We start from the raw sequence: 20,689 nt of genomic DNA, 5'->3' as shown, positions 1-20,689 counted from the left end.
AAAAACGCACCACAAATAATTTGAAATATTTAAATAATTTCCATGTTTCAAAATAGTCACATATGTGTGTTTGTTACATATTTGATATACCTCTCAGTGTTTTTAAAAGGTTTTCTTAGTTAACTGTAAATCTAGTTTCTGAATGGTAAATGTGTCATGTGAAGTGATGCTCAGCCCCTGCCTGTTTCCAGGGGTAGAGTCCAAACCCAAATCCCACCCTGCAGCCTGTGTGTCATGCACATGCATTGTGCTCTATTCTAGCTACTCACATGCAAAATTAAGAGGAAATGTGTAAAAATAAGATCTCTTGGACTTTTTCATTTCATAATACTTCCATGCTTTTATGGCATGATCATTCCAAATATTTAGAATTTTTTTTTTTTTTTTTTAACTGGGAAAAGTCTGTGGTTATTTGCTTTTTTTTCTGCTTTGTTAAAGTTGGATCTAAACTCTGATCCTGTAAGCCAAGGAGATATGTAACAGTTTTCTATTTCTATTGAGCTCTGTAAGACTCCTTACCGAAGCAGGGGACCACCCATAACAACAATAAAAGTGTGGTCTGCTTAACCCCTGCTTAGCTATCACTGTGGGAAAGTTGCCATACCTATGATTTCTTTCTCTCCATCACTGTCTCTTTTCAAGCAGTCTGCAATTTTAGTTTTTATTTTTTTAACGCCACTGGGGTTTTAACTCCATTTGCAAGTTCAGAGTAGAAAAAGTTTCTTCAGCTCTTCAACATATTCTTCCTGCTTTCCAGATAAAAACCATCTTGAGTGGGTTCATTATTAGGGGCTACCTGGGAAAGTGGACACTTTTAATCAAAACAGTCACCTTGGTTCTGGTGGTATCTTCAGGCCTCAGCCTTGGGAAAGAGGGGCCATTAGTCCACGTGGCCTGTTGTTGCGGAAACTTCTTCAGCAGCCTTTTCTCAAAGTACAGCAAGAATGAAGGAAAAAGGAGAGAGGTGAGGTTGGCTCAAATCATCTTGAATTTCCCTGTCCAGATACTCAGTTTTTCAAAGGGTTCATGCCTTGTATGTAAATATTTGTTTGTAGGTGCTCTCAGCTGCAGCCGCTGCAGGAGTTTCTGTTGCATTTGGGGCTCCGATTGGAGGCGTGCTTTTTAGTCTGGAAGAGGTGAGACCTGGCAGTCCACTTGCTCCAATAAGTATATTTTTGTTTGATACCTTTTTCTAAGATTCCTCTTTATTTTTCATATATTTATACGCTTATTTTTCTTCTAAAGCAAAAATAATCTTTGATTTCTAGTAATAAGAAATAACCAGGTATTTTAGCCTAACCTGAGTAAGAGGAGAGCACAGGCTTTCTGGAAACAAATAAAATTATTCAATCTGGAAATGTATCCCTGTGCTGAGGTTTCTCCAGCTTTCAGCTTGCTGCTGCATGGGCTGAGTTGTTGAGCATCTATCTTATCATCTCTTGCCAGCAACTCTGCTTTTAGATTTATTGACTTTTAACTGGTTGCTGCTCTCTATCTGAAATCTGAAAATGCCTTTTCTGATAGCTTTGTGAACACGTCCTGGCTGCGATAAGGACTAGTGCTCCCAGAAAAGTAAGACATAGAGTCACAGATGAAACACATGGCGAAGGCGATTAAAGCAAACGCTCTCTGTCAAACTCAGTGAAGTGTTTACGGGCTTTGCTTGGTTTTAGGTCAGCTACTACTTTCCCCTGAAAACCCTCTGGAGGTCTTTTTTTGCTGCTCTCGTGGCTGCCTTCACACTGAGGTCCATCAATCCTTTCGGAAACAGCCGGCTGGTCCTGTTCTACGTGGAGTACCACACGCCCTGGTACATGGCCGAGCTCTTCCCCTTCATCCTGCTCGGCGTCTTTGGTGGCCTCTGGGGAACCCTCTTCATCCGATGCAACATTGCCTGGTGCAGGAGGCGAAAAACCACCAGACTCGGGAAATACCCAGTCCTGGAAGTTATAGTGATAACGGCTATCACCGCTGTCATTGCCTACCCCAACCCCTACACTCGGAGGAGCACCAGTGAGCTGATCTCGGAGCTCTTCAATGACTGTGGTGCCCTGGAGTCCTCACAGCTCTGTGACTATATCAATGACCCAAACATGACCCGTCCGGTGGATGACATTCCCGACAGACCCGCCGGCCCCGGAGTCTACACCGCCATGTGGCAGCTCGCCTTGGCTTTGGTGTTTAAGATTGTCATCACAATATTCACTTTTGGCATGAAGGTAAATCGGGGACAGGCGCTGAAGCTGTCGCGAGCACAAAGCGCAGATGGGTTGCCATCAGCAGCTGCGGTCTATCTGGCGGGGCCTGTGTGCCTCTCACCTACGCCCAGCCACGAAGGTGTGGTTGAGATGCCTGCTGGTTTGCCTGACCACCAGCACCTTGCTCTGCGGGCCCCCGTCGCAGCAGAGGGATGAGCCCTGCTTTTCCACCTTCTAGTTATCTGCGATTTTATTAAGTGAAAAAGAAATCTGGGTGGGAATTTAAATCCACTGTTGCCAAAAAGCAAATTCAAAATGATTCCCACTGCAGCTGTCTTTGAGCTCTCTGAGGGATATGGACTATTTACATTGTTGTTTGTCTTGTTGGATTAATGTCTTAATGTGCCTCAAGGTAGCTATGCTCAGGGAAGTAATAGCTTTAAATTTACTGTTTTACACATTTAAAACCTCACAAAAATATAAAAGTAGCTGGAAAGTTCTATTTTTAAATCTTTTTAATAACTGCAGCTTGGAAAAAAGAGGGAATTAGCGGGAGGATTGATGGATGTATGGTTTGATTATTCTGGATTTACATCTTTTTCCTTCCACTCCTCCTCCTCCCCATAAATGGGTGCTGAAAGGTCCAAGAACAATTTATCCAAGCTTTCAATATATACAAAGCTGTTAATGGTGAGTTTTATTTATCTGATTGCTAGAGCTCAGATAAAACACATACCTGTCTGTCTACAGCTCCCATTATCTGAGCATTTAGTTCTGGATCTGATTGCAACAGACGATGAGAAGTTCTTCTGAGTTACACATTATATTTATGTATACACATTATATTTTCTATATATACTCAAAGCTAAAACATCTCATCTTTCTCTTAAACACTGTGCTTGAACTGAAGATCCATCTTTTAGAAGGTGTGTTACCTGAAATAATAGTAGGAAGTTATTGGAGTTTTGCTTTTCTTTCATATTTTTGCCATCTGATGACCAGAACTACCACATTGTAGAAAGTCACTCAGGACCAGTGACTGAGTCCTGCTGATCTCCTGAGCAGGGAGAACAAGCGGGAGTTTAAGAGCACTTGGATGTTGCAGGTGTGATATTTGTGGAGGAGGACTTGAACTGAGATGCCCTTTGCTGCAGAAACTGATTTATGGCTGGCAGCCAGTTGTTATGCTTGTTCATTTGTTTAAAAAACTTCTGAGTTTGGTTCTTTATTTGGTATGTGGTTCTTTATTTATTCTATATATTTAAAAATTGTTAGAAGCACTTGACAGTTTCAACTACTCTGTAAAAGAACAGACAAAATAGCTTTACCCACCAAATCTAGAAGACTCAATCTGACTGTATCAGCAAAATTAACACAATCTGGTGGGGGAGATAGTGCCTGCTGTTGTCAGCCCTAACACCTCTGGGCCATGCCGAGGTTGTTAGTTTAGTTCTCTAAGAAGCTCAAGTTGTATTTTCAGAATTAAAAAGATATAACAGCCTTTCCTCTCTGAAACCAGCAAAAACTCCATGCAAGACCTTGCCACAGATCTGAGTTGTCTCCTTCACCAGGAAATTTCTCTCCACCTTGCAGGTGTACTTGACATCTCAGAGGAAATACACTTAGCCAAGGCAAAGTGAATTTTCATTTTTTTTTTTTTTAAATTTCTCATTTCAGTACTGTTTTTTAATGATTTGTGACTTGTCTGTATAGCAGACAACAAGGTAATGATGCATAGAGCTTCCTGGGAAATATATAGCAAACTGAGATGAAGAAATAGCTGCCTCTGAGCAGTCAGACGCCTTTCTCTGAATTTTTATTCTGCATTTGGCATTTAATTTAAAACTGGTCTGACTTAGCCAGTCAGAGTATTAATGAAACTATAAAATATTCCATGTGATAGAGGGTGAAATCACAATGTTATTTTCAGTTAAACTTAATCTCAAGCCCATGACAGCACCATCAGCAGCTCCTGACTTCCTGCTGAGAAAGCAATAAAGGCAAAGCCAGGAGCATCTTGACTTTAAAAGCAGACTATTATTCAGAAACACCATTTATGTATCAAATTCAGTGTGATGCAGCAGGTAGGATTCAAAATTCCTTAAAAAAATGCATTAACATTTTATAAAGCTTTTAATACACATGTAGTCACACAAACTCAGTCACTGCAGAAACCTAATCTCAGACCATGGAGAACATCACTGTAGGCTGCCATAAGGCTATGGCCTTCGCAACTGGCATTTAGTAATGAAACTGGGTTCTCTTACAGCTAAGAATTTTTTTGATCAATAAGTTCATTACTAGTTATTTTTTCAAGGTGCTCATGTGTCTGTGTTTTATTCAAGATTCCTTCGGGCCTTTTCATTCCCAGCATGGCTGTCGGAGCCATGGCTGGCAGGATGGTTGGGATCGGAGTAGAGCAGCTGGCATATCACCATCACGACTGGATCATCTTCAGGAACTGGTGCAGACCTGGGGCAGACTGCGTCACACCAGGACTTTACGCTATGGTGGGAGCGGCAGCTTGCTTGGGTACAGTACCTGCTGATCATTGGTTCATGCATGAATAACACCGATGTTTGGGGACGTACAAACTGTTTATGAGGGCTTCGTGTTTGTGTTAGGTGCTATGCTGGCATTTCTGGATGTAACAGAGGTTGAAATCAAGATGTAATGGGCTGAAGCATGGGCAGCTTCCTCTAATGGTCTCTGAAGTGATCTGCCAGGTAGTCAGCAACAGAGAGGTCTGCAGTCACCAATGCCTACTCCTTGTAATGTGCCAAAAAGCACATAGAAGGAAAGAAAAAAAAAAAGAAAGAAAGTTAGGCTACAGGTTCCCAAGAAGGAGTGGGTTTTTTGCTTGTTTTCCCCCTTTTGATATAATGAAGTCCACTGTAGCTGGACTAAAGCTACTTCCTTGTTTAGACTGTGCTCTCTTTTAGTGTAGAGAACAAAATTCCCAGTTCTGTCTAAATTTTAAGCTACACAAAGGTAAAAATTCTGGGTCTTATGTTGGCTGTGTGTCACACTCTGGTCAACTGGGCTATCTTTTGGTTTTTGTTTTGACCATAGGCCAACATCTGATTATGTTCAATCAATAGGATTTATTGGATATAACAGGAATGATCTGTTAACTATTAAAGCAAGATTATTGAATAATACCTCACATATCAGATTTCTAGTCATAGATGCAACAGGAATGTTACAAGCATACCATTTTTGCCTTATCATATATTTCCCCTTCTGTAATTGAATGTTCTAACTCCTGTTGTTGTCATTGATACCGTCATTAGATGATGAAATTACAGTGGGGAGATGTAACACACGATTAATGTAACTGGGTAGATTTGAAATGAAAGATGTACTCAGAGAAGAGCTGGAAAAGTTTCGTTTCAGTGTCTCTTGTTAGAAAGGTAGGATCATTTGTGCGATCAGTTATAGAGGAAGGAAGGGTAGGATTTGCATGTCTGAATTTAATGTTTGTAATGTAGACATCAACATCTGAGCCAGCTGTGTTGATACCCTTCACAGTCAAAACAGAAAAATCAGACTCATCTGGCAATAGACATCTAAAACCAGGCAAATGAACAGATGAATTTGGCCTCAAAGGTGCATGTTTTTCTCCAGAGATTACAAAGGTAATCTGGATCACCCTTTTGGATGTGAACACCTGCAGCAGTGTAGACACATTCAAATAGCTAGGATGAATCTTACTGTCAAAAAGACTAAAGCGCTTCGTCTTGTTCATAAATTATCTTAATGTTCATAAAAGAAATGATACACAAAAAGTTTGCTCTGATATTCCAGTTGATCTGCTAGTCAACCATCACTTCCTATTTTAAAAGGTCCAAATCAAGGTGCAGTGATTTTAATAGTATGGTGAGACATACAGCAGAATGGTCTCTGCTTGTTCTTAAGCCCGAGACCTGCCTCACTTACAGTAAGATGTAGAGTAGGTACTAAATGATCCTTACTCTGGTGTCTGCTCTCAGCTTTTCAGAGTCAGAAGTTTAAGGCATTCCTCAGATGAAAGTCATATCCGGATCATCATGTTAAATAATCAACAATTTAATTTTCCTGTATGTTGCTAGATTAAAAGCATCTTTTAATGACGTGTTTCTGATTTCTCTCATCTAAAATGGTGCTGTATTTTGAGGCCTAAAAATAGCAGAGTTATTATATTTACCTTTTGAACAGAGGCAAAGAAATGTTACCTAATAATTCAGTGATACATACACACTTGTCTGCAGTTATGTGATTATTTTTATCCTTTAATGTAAACTGAAGGACTAAGGAGCTTGCTTATGAAATTAATACAGAAAGACTAGATGGAAAAATACAGCTACGACCCTGTCCACGGCTGCATGTCTAGATGGCCTCAACCAAGCTGTATACAGTTCAAACTGTATGTTATCCTGATAACAAAAGCTAGGGCTTAAGCTGTAATGCAGCTCTTGCAGTGGCCTCAAACTATCCTTACATAATATGTTGTAACTGTGGTGTGCTCAAAGATAATGCTTAGCTTTCTCTTCAGTATGAATGTGATCATAAGCCAACGTGAAGGCCAGCTCTCAGTGTCCCCAGCGCTGTGCTCCCACCTGCCCCAGCCACGGTACTTAGCTGATTCTTGGAGTCATTTTAGAGGGCTAATGCCAGGATTCAGTTTTAGTTTCTTGAGTATCCAGTATAGCTGATCTTTTGGCATGCTTTCTGCTCAGTCTTTTAGCATTCTTACTTGCTTTTCAATGTTAGCATCTTTGGCTTGAGCAAGTTCACTCAATCTTTTTGATAAAAATTGCAGTAGATGAAAAATCTCTTTCTTCAGTGAAAAAAGCCCCAAAATACTTCACAAAGTGTAAGGGCAAAGTACTTGGCATGAATAATCTTGTGCCTTTTTGAGTGCAAGACTGAAAAATATAAATTAGTTGCTTAGTATATATACTTCAAGAGCACTGAGGGAAACTTGACTGCTTTCCTTGTTGGCAGGTGGTGTGACCCGAATGACAGTCTCTCTGGTGGTGATTATGTTTGAGCTAACTGGAGGCCTGGAGTACATCGTACCTCTTATGGCTGCAGCTGTTACAAGCAAGTGGGTGGCAGACGCCTTTGGGAAAGAAGGGATCTACGAAGCTCACATTCATCTGAATGGCTACCCATTTCTGGATGTGAAGGATGAATTCACCCACCGAACTCTGGCAACAGACGTCATGAGGCCAAGGCGTGGTGAAGCTCCTCTCTCTGTTCTCACGCAGGACAGCATGACGGTGGAGGATGTCGAGACACTAATCAAGGAGACTGACTACAATGGCTTCCCAGTAGTGGTTTCAAAAGACTCGGAGAGACTTATTGGATTTGCACAGAGACGAGAGCTGATTCTTGCAATAAGTGAGTAGAGAGTATCGGTGTACATATGTTTGATTTTGAAAGGGTAGGATGTTACCAGTGTTACTCATCTTGAACAATGGATAAATAAGAACGAAACCTAACTTTTCCCCCAAGTCTGGCTTTTACTAGTTGCTTGGACCCATAGCTAGAAGCTTTTCTATTTCAACATACCACCTGGTAGACTTCTGTGGGCTTGACTTTTGTGGGCTTAATTTTGTCATCACTCACAACAGTAGAATACAATTCTGCTAGAGACAACAAAGGTAAACCCGACTCATATGGCCAGAAGCTTTGTCAGAACCAGATGAAAAGCCACCGCAGTGCTGAGCTTCCTGTAGTATCCATTGGCCGCCGATAGCAGCGGGGGCAGTTGTGAACTTTTGTCACCCTGTGATGAAGTGTAAGTCCCTGTGCTTCTTTCTGCTGCACTATCTCAGTTTTTCTCACGAGCAAGCCTTTTGCGCTAGGGGTGGAAATCTTTTCAGTGGAGGATGTTGCTTGGTAAAGATGGTTGAGTTTGTCAAGCATCCCATGGATAGCTAGCTGATTGCCTGAGAACCTGATCTGGGTCATTACAGGTTTTAACCCATCAGGTCCTCTCCTGGTTGGCCTGATGGCTAGGGAGGGATTGATTAAGGACAGGTATATTGGATGAAAGCAAGTGTTCCCACCTTCCCCGTACCCAGAGCATCCAGAGGTGCAAAGTCTGAGAGCCTGGCAAATCAGCTCCATGGCTTGCTCCCAGTTCTGGCAGTCCTGTGGTGCTGAGGGCCAGCTGGGCGGGCAGGCAGGCAGGCTGCTGGCTGGGCATGGTTGCCTTATGCTTTGCAGGGGAGTGGAATGTCTGGCATATCCAAATCTCCATGACATGGAATTATTCCTCTCTGCATGGGCCTGTTTCATCCCTCTGCTTCGGGGACCTTTAAAAAGCTGTTGTCTCAGATGGAAACTCCCATAGTCTTTAGAAAAGAAAATCCATAAATGGAAAATCAGGGCTATTTTAGAATTTAGACTTTCCTGCTCACTTCTCACAAAGCTAAAAAAAAATTTGAAATAACAGTGCTCTTTAAAGCATGTGTTTTTTAAATGCATATTTATTTTAATCTCCTGGACGTAAAAAGACTCCATTTAAGTGATTATACCTAAAATTTATATTAATTTATTTAAGGATACTCAGCTGTTACTTGATTCCCCTCTTCTCATCCAATAGCAGAAAATCATCAATGCTGCATCAATACTACTAGAAGAAGAAGAAGAGAAATGACAGAGCTCAGTTTTCTCCCCTTAAATTGTAGTGTGGAATTCTCTTCAATAAGAAATAATTTTCTCATTTTTTCCCTTCTGTGATGTGAGTTATTTCAGTTGGAGAACTGAATTAATTTTGTATTTAGTTATATCACTAATTTCTCAAAACACAGGAAAGCAGAACAGGCCTTACTGCTAGTTCTACAGCTCCTCTAACTGTGCAATTGTAATTTAACTTCCAAGGAGTGTGGGAATCTAACTTTTTCATTAAAAGCCTACTATGACTGGTTGCTCCTTCCTCCCTGCTCCAAAATCAAGCCAAAAAAAAAAAGAGAAAGTCTCCATGAAGTTATAATCCTCTCTATACCAGTCTCAGTATAAGAGGATTTTAAAAACACCAAGATGAAATTCAAGGCTGCTAGCTGCAATACCCCTTCCAAACAACTGATTTTCTCAGAGGCTAATCTTCTTTTGGTAGTAATAAAAGATGCCTTGTATGGCAAGCTAGGATTGTAAATATGTGTCTGAAGTTTCACCAAACGTGTAAATGCCAAGAGCTGATACTGTTTATAGAATAGTCTATATTTTATCCTGCTTTTGCTAATGATTTTAAAATATGTTCTGCGTTCCCCTGTGAGAAATAAAAAACCCTAATTAGATGTATTTAGCCTACCCTGTGTCTGGCGTTTACAGTGTCTGTACCATGTTGTGGCTGTAACACTTGTTGCCATCCTAACTTTATAGCTGTTTGCACCCTCTTTGCAGGGAGGCATGTCGGTGGGAAAATTGTGTGAAGATGCAGAGCCCTGACTTTACAAGCAGAAAGATCAGACGCTGTCCAAAGCAAGTCAGAGAATTTTGAGGAAATAAGTCTTTTGATTCAGGCCATAAATGGCGACATGGCTGAAAGGGCTTGCTAGAAGATGTGTGAAAATGTCCAGCGATGCACTGATAACAAAGAAATCAGTTGAAAGTAAACTCAGCAGACATTTTAGATCAAAAGGCTTTCCTGTTCGAAAACCGTTTCTTTGATATCCACATTTTCCACAGGAAAATGTGCTGTTTCCTGATCAGCTCTAATTAAGAGCATCTTCATAGGATCTGACGCAGAACTGAGATTTAAAATAAAAAAACTTCTCTGCTTAGATAGGTTTTCCTAAAATCCTCAGCTGTCAGGGACCTTTGGTGACCATTTTTCTCCTGGGTTGAGTATGACAGCTCCTGATGTCATTCTGTACTGACTCTGTGATAAATGGTTAATCTTTCCAGTATGGTTTGTGTCTTTGTGACATCTGTATTTGGTTTCACTTTTCCAAAAGACATAGTTTATGGTTCCATTACAGGGCAGGGCAAAACACTGGTTTTGTACCATGCTACCAGCTTTTTGATAGCTAATCCTCTTTCACTGAAGGCCAAAGTGTCTTTGCATTTATGGCAGAAGTCACTGCTCTCCATTACCACGGAGTAGCTAATGCATTGCAAACCTCCGCCTCATCTTACTTTATAGTTGTGTTCATGGAGCCATACACTAAGTCTCCTTAAACTATGAAATCGCTTTCCAAGAGGTAAACATCACATGAGGTGAAGCATCTTTTGTTCTTTTGTTCTTCTGTTCAGGTTCTTATCTCTTGCTCAGCCTGCAAGCATCCAGAGATACTGGAGTTTTGTTTGGGGAACAGTATAAGCCTGTCTGCTCAGCCCTGCAGCCAGGGAATGAGGTCTTCTGAAAAGCAGTCAGGCCCACACCACTACCTCTTCTTTCACTGCATTGTGCCCTGCAGAATACTTCCTCAGTTTGAACTGGCCTTGATAGCTCTATATGATGACATGTTATACTATGTAGAGACATGTTTTCAACCAAGAAGCTTCAACTTCTTTCTCTGGCCAAATAAATTGTGCATCAGCAGTGTGGTGGCCCATGGAATACCCTAGGGAAGTACTCTGATTCTCTTGCACAACTGACTTCATGGATAAAGGCAATAGCTGTTGAGTTCCACATCAAATACCTGTTCACACACAGCTCTCTGCCTTGTGATTTACCCCTACGTCATTTCTGTCTTATTAAACGGAGCACTAAGCACACTCTGGAAATGCATCCAGTCCTTGTGAAGTGAATGGCAATGCCACTTCCGATTGCTCAGAAGCACCTTCAGGAGGATTGCGTCCTTCCACTGGTCCTTGTCGAGCAGGCATGCAGGTCAGGCAGCCAGAGTCAGCGGTGGACACCCTCAGACGTGTCTACATTTTATATGGCACCTACTTTACAGTCTTACAGAGGGGAGTATTTGACCTTGTAAAGCTCTTCTTAAATTTAGCCAGCTTCAGAGGCATCGTACACAAGGCAGAGTCTTGGACACAAGCCAGGTGGTCTGTATAATGTACTTTTCCTAGTGTGGAGTTGAGAGCACAACATAGTTAATATAGGCTGTGAACTGTGAACTCCTGAATATGAGAGGCTGTTTCACATTTGGGAGAACTAATTCACTCTCTAGCTATGACAAGAGCCTTCTGCATAGATTACTCTGTAAAACCAGACATCATCATCCATTTGCTTTGCTCTTTCTGTTAAGCTATATCTGTTTTTCTTACCCACTGACTGCAAAAATGATATGTTCGCCTGTTTTAGTTTTAACTCCCCCATCCATTGAGACGGCAGAGAAAGTCCACCATTTTTCTGATGCCACTGAATTTGCTCAATAGTACTACATCATTCAAATTTCTCTAGAGAGATGTTTGACTTTGAAGAGTGAAGTCATGGCTTTGGCTAATCACTGTTGTCCAAGGTCATTGCTGCCTTGGGAACAGCAATGTGGTAACTGAAGTGCTTGGGCCTGTTGCTCTGGGTGCAGCTTTGGGAAGGAAATACCTAGCTGTCAAGGGTTTTTATCAAAGGGTAGGAGTTAGTTACCCTCAGTTTGATTAATGATGTCACCTCTTACCACAGATCATGTATCAAAGAGCTATGCAGGCATGTTCACACTTGAAATTAGATGTATGAATCAAAACAAAGACAAAGTTAGCATGATTCCTATAAATTGCAATAGGGCTTGTAATATGCGGGGTGAGAAGGTTGAAAATCATATACTGTACTGATATTAGGTTTGAGCCAGCACTGCTCCACTTCCAGAAATATTACAAGACAATGATCATTAAAGGGAAAAAAATGCAGCTGGAACATGTTGGAAACCATTACTGTCTATACATTACAAGTCACAGGAGCAGGTTTCTGCACTTTGATTGATGGCAATGAGCTCCAAGAATATATACATATGCCTTGAGTATGTCTGATTTGCTATACCTCTCAAGAACAGAAGCAACCTATATTAATCAAAGATAATAATTCTAACCATTTCCAAGAATTTATACAAAAAAGAAAAAACAAAGAAGAAAGAGTTAAACCCTCAGAGCCAAACACATGATATGCTTATTCTGAGGAGGGAGAAGTTGTCTATCATTTGGAAATCCATCTCATATATTGGTCGCACCCTGTAGTGTTGAGTAGAAATGAGGTAAACACTACAAAGAAAATAAACCACGTCAATGCTAAGAATTCTTGTTGGAGCATACTTTAAAGTAAAAGGCTTATACTGATCATGTAAATTCCAGATGCAGTGTAAAGTTCACTTCATAGTTTGATCAAAGTATGAATGATAGCTTTTGAACTTTTGAAAGCAGTCAAATATGTACTCTTGAGAAAAATGTATCAAACTCATTTACTGCTATATATTGTTCCTCCCTTTACTATTTTCCTTTAAGTAGGATGCTAATTTTTTCTGCCATTTTAAAATACAGATAAGGAAACTCTGTTTAAGGACTTAAGTGCAAAACCACAAAATTCACCTTGCATGCAGAAATGTGTGCCGGTCTAGAATGACACCCACACCGCCTCCATATCCCTGGGATGTGAATTTGTCTTTCCCTAGCCTTGTGTGCATAAATCCATTCACCACGCCCAGATTTCCCTCACTCCACTGAGAAGTCTGGCAACAAACATACTGTTCCAAGCCAGCTGGGACCGCACAAAGGCTGTTGACTCCACTCCTTCGGGCATATAGTAGAAGTTTCTGTTGGGATTCTCACAATGGAGGAAATGACATATAATCATTTGAATTCGACATAAATTGGATTAGTGATGTTTGTGAATGTAATGAGCTGCATATTTATTCACAAAAACATTATCCCAACCAAGCAAAAGTACGTGTTTGTAAAAATACCACTTACATTTGCTTCTTGCTCAGTAACCCCAACTTCTTGGGACCTCAGTGTGTTAAAGACGAAAAAGCTACTACTACCTTTGCTTTCCAAAGGAGGATAATTTTTTTTCTTTTGTTATCAAGCCTAACTCACTATCTCCCTTGGTCTTTCTGTTGTACAGAGAATGCAAGACAGCGTCAGGATGGGGTGGTGAGCAACTCCATCGTGTACTTCACTGAAGACCCCCCAGAACTGCCACCCAACAGTCCCCATCCACTGAAGCTGCGGCGTATTCTCAACCTGAGCCCTTTCACTGTCACTGACCACACGCCAATGGAGACCGTGGTAGATATTTTCCGGAAACTCGGACTCCGGCAGTGTCTTGTCACTCGCAGTGGGTGAGTAGATACCGAGTCAAGCATGCTTACAGAATCTCAGGCGATTTTCTTCAGCATTAACAAAACCAGCAATTTTCCTGTTTAAAGCCAAGTAGAGACAGTAATTAATCAGCACCTCTGAGACAGTCAAGTGAATATTTTGATTTTGTCTATTTTTTGCACCTAGTGTCTCTCCAGGGCAGCAAAGGAAATCAGACTCAGAACCAAAATGGCCCCTGCTGGGTGTCATGTTTCATTCTGTTCTCCCAAATCCTTAGTCTATTGTCATTTAGATAAGGTAAAGATAAATACAAAATAAACTGTTCTGACTCCCACTATCATTCAGTTTTCAACAGGGGCAGATCTGGCAAGTAGTATTATTTGCAAAGCATGTGCCTGTTTCTAGACCTCCAGCTAGGTTAGATGCTTGTGAAGACTGTGATAAAAATGTCAGTGGAAGAAAATTAATCTGTTCAGCTGTCTTTAAAGGAAAATGGAAAGGCGTATAATCCAAAAGTCCACAAAAACCAGCTGAAGAAGTATGGGCAGTCATGAAATTAGAAGAGTAAAAAGCTGCACCATGTGCAGTAGAAATAACATCCCACAATTCCAATGGGATTTGAGCTATTTGAGGATCATTGCTCATCCCAGGATCTAGTGGTAAGAAGAAACTTTACAACAGGATAGTAAAACCAGAGCCATCATTTTCAAATGCAGAAGGCTAAAATTTAGTCTTCTGCAAAAAGCCTTTTTGTTATTAAAAAATATTGTGTATCAGCTGTTACTATTGATGCAGTGTCCTCAGCATTAAGAAAATAAGGGCTATTATTGAGACACAGATTTAGGTCCTGATTTTAGGTGCCTGGATTTGGAAATTTTGATCTTGAGTTCTAACACTTACATGAAATGAAAGGTGCAAAAACTGTAACAATGACATAGTTTCAAAATTCAGTGCCTCATGGCCTTCAAGGACTGGAAGTAAAAGCCCTTGAATACTGAGGGTTAAGAAAATTTTGATTCTTGGGGCGAGACGTCCGGTAGGCCTCATATTTCCTGACAGATATAATTCATTTAGGATCATATAAATGAGAAATTATCCCTCGGACTTGAAGGAATTATCTGTCAGACAGTGAGAGTTTCAGAAAGTCGGTGCTTTAGCTTAGTTCATGTATTACTAAACCCCCTGCCCTAGCTCAGGGCACCGGTGCCTTGGTTTTGTGCTGTTGGTCCTCTGCAGCCTGAGCCTGAGGAAACATTACTTTGCTGGATAAAGTGTCCGTAGTTCCAGGTCCTCACTCTGTCATGTTCCAAAACAAAAAGAGATAACAACCCAAAGTATTTTTCTCAATGATCATGGCTGGAGTAGTAAAAATACATGAGATGAGAATGCTTTTTATGAAAGATAATCATTGAGGAATGGATGGGATGGATGGACAGTGTTATATGGAAGCACTCACAAAATGTCCCTGCAGCTGAACAGGGGAAAAACTCGCATGATATATGAGATGATCGTTGACCTTTCCTTTCCTTTTCTCCTCTAGGAGGTTGCTGGGTATCATAACTAAAAAGGATGTATTAAGACATATGGCTCAAATGGCAAACCAGGACCCTGAATCTATCATGTTTAACTAGACTGGTAAAGGAAGAAGGAAGTAACCCCAAAGGAATCCCGTCTAGATTAACACAAAGGCTACGTTCAGTGTTTCATTTTGTTTAAAGAGAAAACGTAATGTGTATGAGGAATGGCCCAATATGCCTCTGACAGAGGGAGTGGATGCAGGATGGCACTTATTTAATGAGGAAGGCAGTTTAGAAGCTCTGAGCAGCTGCAGACATCAAGCTGTGTTTTCTTAATGAGATTCTCAGCAGCTCAATTGGAGTGTTGGTGGGTGTAAGTAATGTGGTGCTTAGAGACAAAGAGCCGGCAGCACCAGTGGGATGCGTCAACAGTAACTCTCCAGGCAGGTGTGGAGACTAGCAGACACTGTTTATGTATAAGCTGTTAACAGAGGTAAAGATTTGTGTTCCAAACTACAGAGTGTGTATGAGTAACGTCAGTTGTTTTTGTTACGGAAATCATGGCTATTTATTTGCTACTGAATGATACCATTTTCATGAGGGAAAAAAATCATATTTTAAAATGCAAATTTTTGTCATCATCATTTATTTTTGTAAGAGTTAAGTGAATCAGGACTGGAGTTAAAGGAGCAAGAACACACTTCAATTCACTTTAAAATGTAGTGTCCCCTGCTCTAGTCCTTTGAATTTTATACAGTTTAGCATTTCTGTCAATCAGCTTCCCTTTATTAACGTTGAAATGTGACTTATTTGTAAGGATTTATTATTTCTCTATGCAATTTTGCATACAGGTACTGTAATATTTAGTATTATGTAGTTTGCTGTGACAACAGAAGCCTGTGGAGGAATTTTCAAAGGCACTAAAGGGAGACTGGTATCCAGCTCTCATCGATACTAATGACAAGAGATTGAACCCCTCACCTGTCTCCCCCTGTGTACATCATCATTTTTCAAAAACTAATGAAGTTCTGCATTGATTCCTGATTCTCCATTAAGTTCCTTTCCATCATTGCTATTTCTTGGCATTTGTCCGCACCTGCCAAGAGATTGCTGAAGTTAATTTAACAGTCCCAGACGCTTATTATGTAGCAGAGCATCTTTATGCATCTGCCAGTCACAGGACTGTGGAATCCCTCCCCACAACACTGTGGCTGGATAAGAGCAAAAAGGGACTGAGAATGCAAACAACAGCAAAGCTTTAATTATTGGTCTGTTTGCAGCAAGAACACAAGATGTAACAGCCCCCTGGTAGGGACCTCCAAGCCACTCAGGTAAAAATGCTAAATTTTCCTAAACCCTTGTTTGGGTCCTATGGAGATGCACAGAGTCAACATTGTCTGTGTTAATATCCTAGCACTTTAGTCAATACTGCTATCAGTAATAGAAAACCAAATTCTACTCTCAGTAACACATAATCGACAGTGCCCAGTGTTTGATTCATAACTATAAGCTTAAAGATTGGAGAGATACTGCATCCTAACTTAGAAGTCCTGAATCCCTCCAGACCAGCCGAGAGCCTGGTCCCTTCATTTAGGCATGTAAAAGACCTCTGGTATTTTTGTTCAAATTCATACAGATACTGGTAGCTCGAGTCCATTGCATCCAGATGGTCTTCACGGACAGAGATGAGGGGAGTCTTTTCATGACAAGAGAGCCTGTTGCTTACTCCAGACGAAAGCCAGACTGTTGATGCAACTTGTAGGCAACGTGCACGATTATTGTGTCCCTGAACTGACACAGTTAGCCAGGTGCACCCTCAGTTAGATGCCCAAAGTTACATGTCACAAATTCCTCCTCTTATCTCCGGTGACCCTGCTTCCTTCTGGCATGTGTCCCACTGCATTCGCACAAAGTATGGCCCAAATTGTTTAAGTAAAAGAAACGGAAATAAAGATATCATTTTAATCTGCTAAGTACTCCATTTAACAATAGTGTTTGCAACAGGCTGACATAAATATATTTAGCTCTGGCCAAAGCCCATAAATATTTCAGTGTATACTTTTTGTTAATTGAACATCTGCAGTACAATGTTTTATTAAAGGGATATTGTTAAAACTATGTAAACTATAGAACTGAGCAACCCTTTCCTTCTGAAAATAGGAAATGCAACATAATAGTTGGTTCTTATGTTTTTCTGTGAAGCTGTCATCAGCCAAACTCATAAAAATCCATCCAAGTCAACAACCAAGCTCGTAAACATTGCATTACCTCATTTGAACAGAGATGCCATCATAAAATAAAATCAGTTAATTCCCACAACTAAACACAAGCAGAGCTTAGTACAAGTGTTAGTTTCTACCCAAAACTACTAGAATCTAAGGGATTTGGACTAAGATAAATACTTTTCAGGGCAATCTTGTTCTGAAATTAAAATTGAAGGACTGTGTTCTACTTTTCACTTTTAATACGTACACGTTTGATGAACACTTCCTCCATCTTCCTTTATGTTTACATAGGAAACAAGAGTGCATACGGTCCCCACTTGAACACTTTTAAATACCTCTTTTGCTCATAAGCCAAGAGAAATAAGTTGGGAAGTGAATTCAGCTGCTATTGAAATCAAACTCAAGGCTTCATGTATGTCAGGGAAAAGAAGTCTAAAGCCTTCTCCGTTAGTGAAAGAAATTTCAATCCATGTTGCATTATAACATAGTCCATGACAGATCTAACTCTGAAGAGCATTCATAGTACTGAGGGAAATGTTTGCTAACAGGAACCAGAATGGTATATCAACACTGAAAAAAATGGTAATTTCCTGAGAAAAAGTCATGGAAGTCACCTAATTGAGGTTAAACTGACCATGAATACAAACTCACTTGGGTATTGACTTGGGTTATCATCTTAAACTCAGTCTGTGGCTATGCATAGGCATAAACTTGTGTAGCTAATTCCCATTAATATCCAAAGGCCAGATCCACTAGAACCCACAGTCAGCCCTGTGATAGCTTGTCACCTTGTCTTATTAGACTGTGTATGAGGAGCATTAAGGACTTAAGAGCAGGACCCATAAAATCAGAAGGAACTGAGATTTATGCACTTATTGTGGGTGCAGTTTGACTCTGGGAATAACCCCAAGCAGAAGGCAGGTAAATGGGTAGGTATATAGCTCTTTTCTATCAAACATGTTGCTCTTTAGATAGAATGGTTTAAATGTCTAAGGGGTCAAGGTAAAAAGCTTTGGATGTGTAACTGTACATAGAGTGTTGGACTTGCTGCTCCTTGTACCAGTCTGTTCAAAATACGTTAAACTCTCTTAGAGCAGGGACTGATATCTAGCTCTTCAGAAATGACCTAGTCACAACTAACTTCAGTTGCTTGCGTTATCAAGGCTGAGGTGATGCTGGAATGACAAGAAGGGTTTTGAAACTGGACAGACTTTGCTAATTAGAAAACTTAGCACTTCAGACACTTCCAGAGATGGTAATTGGCTGTAAGTCTTTCTTTTGAACTTCCTCCATGCTAAAGTCTTCATTGCTCTTTTAGCTTGAGTGGCTGGGTGGAGAACACTCTTAATACAAATTAATAATATGCTTTTCTCAAAAAATGCAGTTCTGATGTAATGATTTAATGTATTTCCCCATGACAAGCCCATTATCCATCACTGTTTTCCATCTGTATTCCCAAATACGTCTCAGAAGTTACTGAATAGGCTCCAAGAGGCATAGATCTCAGCCTTAAGTATTTATTTGAATTTTTAGAGCTCAAGATAGTCACGTAGCCTGATCCATCTGAGAGTTACGTAAGTACTTCAGTATATAGTGCTCACTTTATGCAACCTCAGTTCAATCCTCGTGTTCAAGCAGTTGGACTTTGAAGATGTCAAACTAAACAAGAGAACAAAAATGTTTGGATGATGCAGGTTCAGTATTGTACCTTTGTTTTGCATGAACTGTGTTCAGTTACATTCAGCTTCTGATGTGTACTTGAAGCAATCTGTACCAGAAAGTTTATTAAAGTACAGAACATGAATGACATTAGCCAGACCCTTTGGCTGTCACAGTGATACTAATTATTAATTCTTATGCTTTGATGAAGCAGAAAAAGAATGTTTAAGAATTACAGGAGACCCACTGATTCCGTGTTGGAATGACACTATAATTATGAATATTGTTTTGCTTTGTTTTTGTTTTTAACTGTAGAAAACAGTATATATGTTGCACCTTAACAAAACCAATGTTTGGACTCTATTTTTTAAATAAAACTGACTTACAGTACTGGAAACGTTTATTGAACATCTTATTAATTGGAGAAGTATTTCACTTAATGTCTCTGTATGGTTTTGATGTTTCCTTTTCTCACTTATAGGGATAACTCAAGCTTGATGAATGATTCAGGATATCTAATTCAGTTATGGGTTAGCTTAATATTAAGTAGGGAGTTAGTAAAGTTCGCGCAGTGGACTTCAAAGAATCAGCCTTGACTATGGCTGCTTTGTTTTCAGAGAGAAATGTTTTTTAGTTCAGCATCATAATTCCTTTATTAAAGAAATCTAAAAAGAAAAAAGATTTCTCCTACCACATTGTTCTGTTTACAGTCACCATGAAACTTCTTTAAAGCTAGATGTTGCAAAGTCCTTATGATTTCAGGTTTTGTATATATTTTTCAGTTGCACTTTAATTCAGAGCTAAGCTCAAAGACTGAAAATGGCAGGTTTAATCATGCACATTTAATTGGATGAAACATCCCTTAAATCTCTGTCAGAGGCGAACTTTTAGGTAGTGGCAAAGATTATGGGCTTCATCCTGATTAACTTACTAGCCAAGCAAGTAGAAAGGCACAAATGAGACATTAATCAATGGTTTATCCAAAAGAAGCTTTACTGATTTCAAGACATGCTCCAGAGAAGAAGTTTGATAAAATTGATACATCAGCAATATCCTAGTTTACATTAAATTACTCATTTCAGAAGCTGGTGCTGGAATCCCAGGGCCTCCAGCTTCTTCCATGGATTGCTGTGGCGCTAACATGGCCCAATGTACACACCAAAAAGCCAGGAGGCATCAGGCGTGCAGCACTTAAATAAGTAGTAATAGTTCCTGTAGTTTGTAGTTGGTCACGAGGGACTGAGCCTTAGACCTACCTGTCATCACTTGTGATGACACAGCTGGGAAATGGAAGAGAAAATGTTGAGAGGAATTCAGCGCTGCCCTGTTGCAGCTGTGCACCATCGATCCTGGCTTAGGTGCTCATTTCTTCTAAACCAAATAGCTATTGCCATCCATGTGCCTTTTCGCTTCTTTAGGAGGCCCTTCCTCCCCATGTATTTCCTACAAGTGACATTATTCCCCTGTGCTGCCCCACTCCTCTACTCCAAACACAATCTTGCTTCCAACTCCTCTCCACTGTGGTGGTCCGGATGCCCACCAAGCACAGTCTTACAGACACTCGTATCCCACACAAGACAGGTGCACCTGTGGTGGCTGGGCCCCTCTCACTGCTACGCGGCTTTGTATTGCTGCCTGCTGGAGGGCATGGCAAACACTGGTATGCTGCAGAGTTTTTTGATTTTTTTTTTTTTTTTTTGGCTTGCTATCTTAATGCAATGCCAAAAATACGGACTTTTTAGAAAAATAGCTGCTGCATTTGCACAGATCAGTTTATACATGTTAACCGTATCAACCAATAACTAGAGACTTCACAGCGAAGACAACCAGGAGCTGGGACACGACTGTGAGAACTGTATCCTGAAGAAGTTAGAAGCTCTTAGGCAAA

General features: G+C 40.4%; 1 protein-coding gene across 3 annotated transcripts in view; it reads left to right on the top strand.

Moving 5' to 3' along the window:
• CLCN4 (chloride voltage-gated channel 4) overlaps positions 1 to 17,710 on the top strand; it is a 43,095-nt gene extending 25,385 nt beyond the window's left edge. For all 3 annotated transcript variants that reach the window (XM_010310017.2, XM_075776546.1, XM_075776528.1), the window contains exons 6-12: positions 758 to 964; positions 1,056 to 1,136; positions 1,674 to 2,219; positions 4,544 to 4,730; positions 7,185 to 7,583; positions 13,204 to 13,420; positions 14,941 to 17,710. In XM_010310017.2, coding sequence (XP_010308319.1) covers positions 758 to 964; positions 1,056 to 1,136; positions 1,674 to 2,219; positions 4,544 to 4,730; positions 7,185 to 7,583; positions 13,204 to 13,420; positions 14,941 to 15,031 — 1,728 coding nt within the window. In that variant the 3' untranslated portion in view covers positions 15,032 to 17,710. The remainder of the gene's footprint in view (positions 1 to 757; positions 965 to 1,055; positions 1,137 to 1,673; positions 2,220 to 4,543; positions 4,731 to 7,184; positions 7,584 to 13,203; positions 13,421 to 14,940) is intronic.
• The last annotated feature ends 2,979 nt before the right edge of the window (positions 17,711 to 20,689 follow it).

The sequence above is a fragment of the Balearica regulorum genome, chromosome 1 (genome assembly GCF_011004875.1).
Source record: "Balearica regulorum gibbericeps isolate bBalReg1 chromosome 1, bBalReg1.pri, whole genome shotgun sequence".
In the NCBI taxonomy this organism is placed as follows: domain Eukaryota; kingdom Metazoa; phylum Chordata; class Aves; order Gruiformes; family Gruidae; genus Balearica; species Balearica regulorum.
The sequence above is the reverse complement of the archived record's forward strand: the minus strand, read 5'-3'. Positions and strand labels throughout refer to the sequence as shown.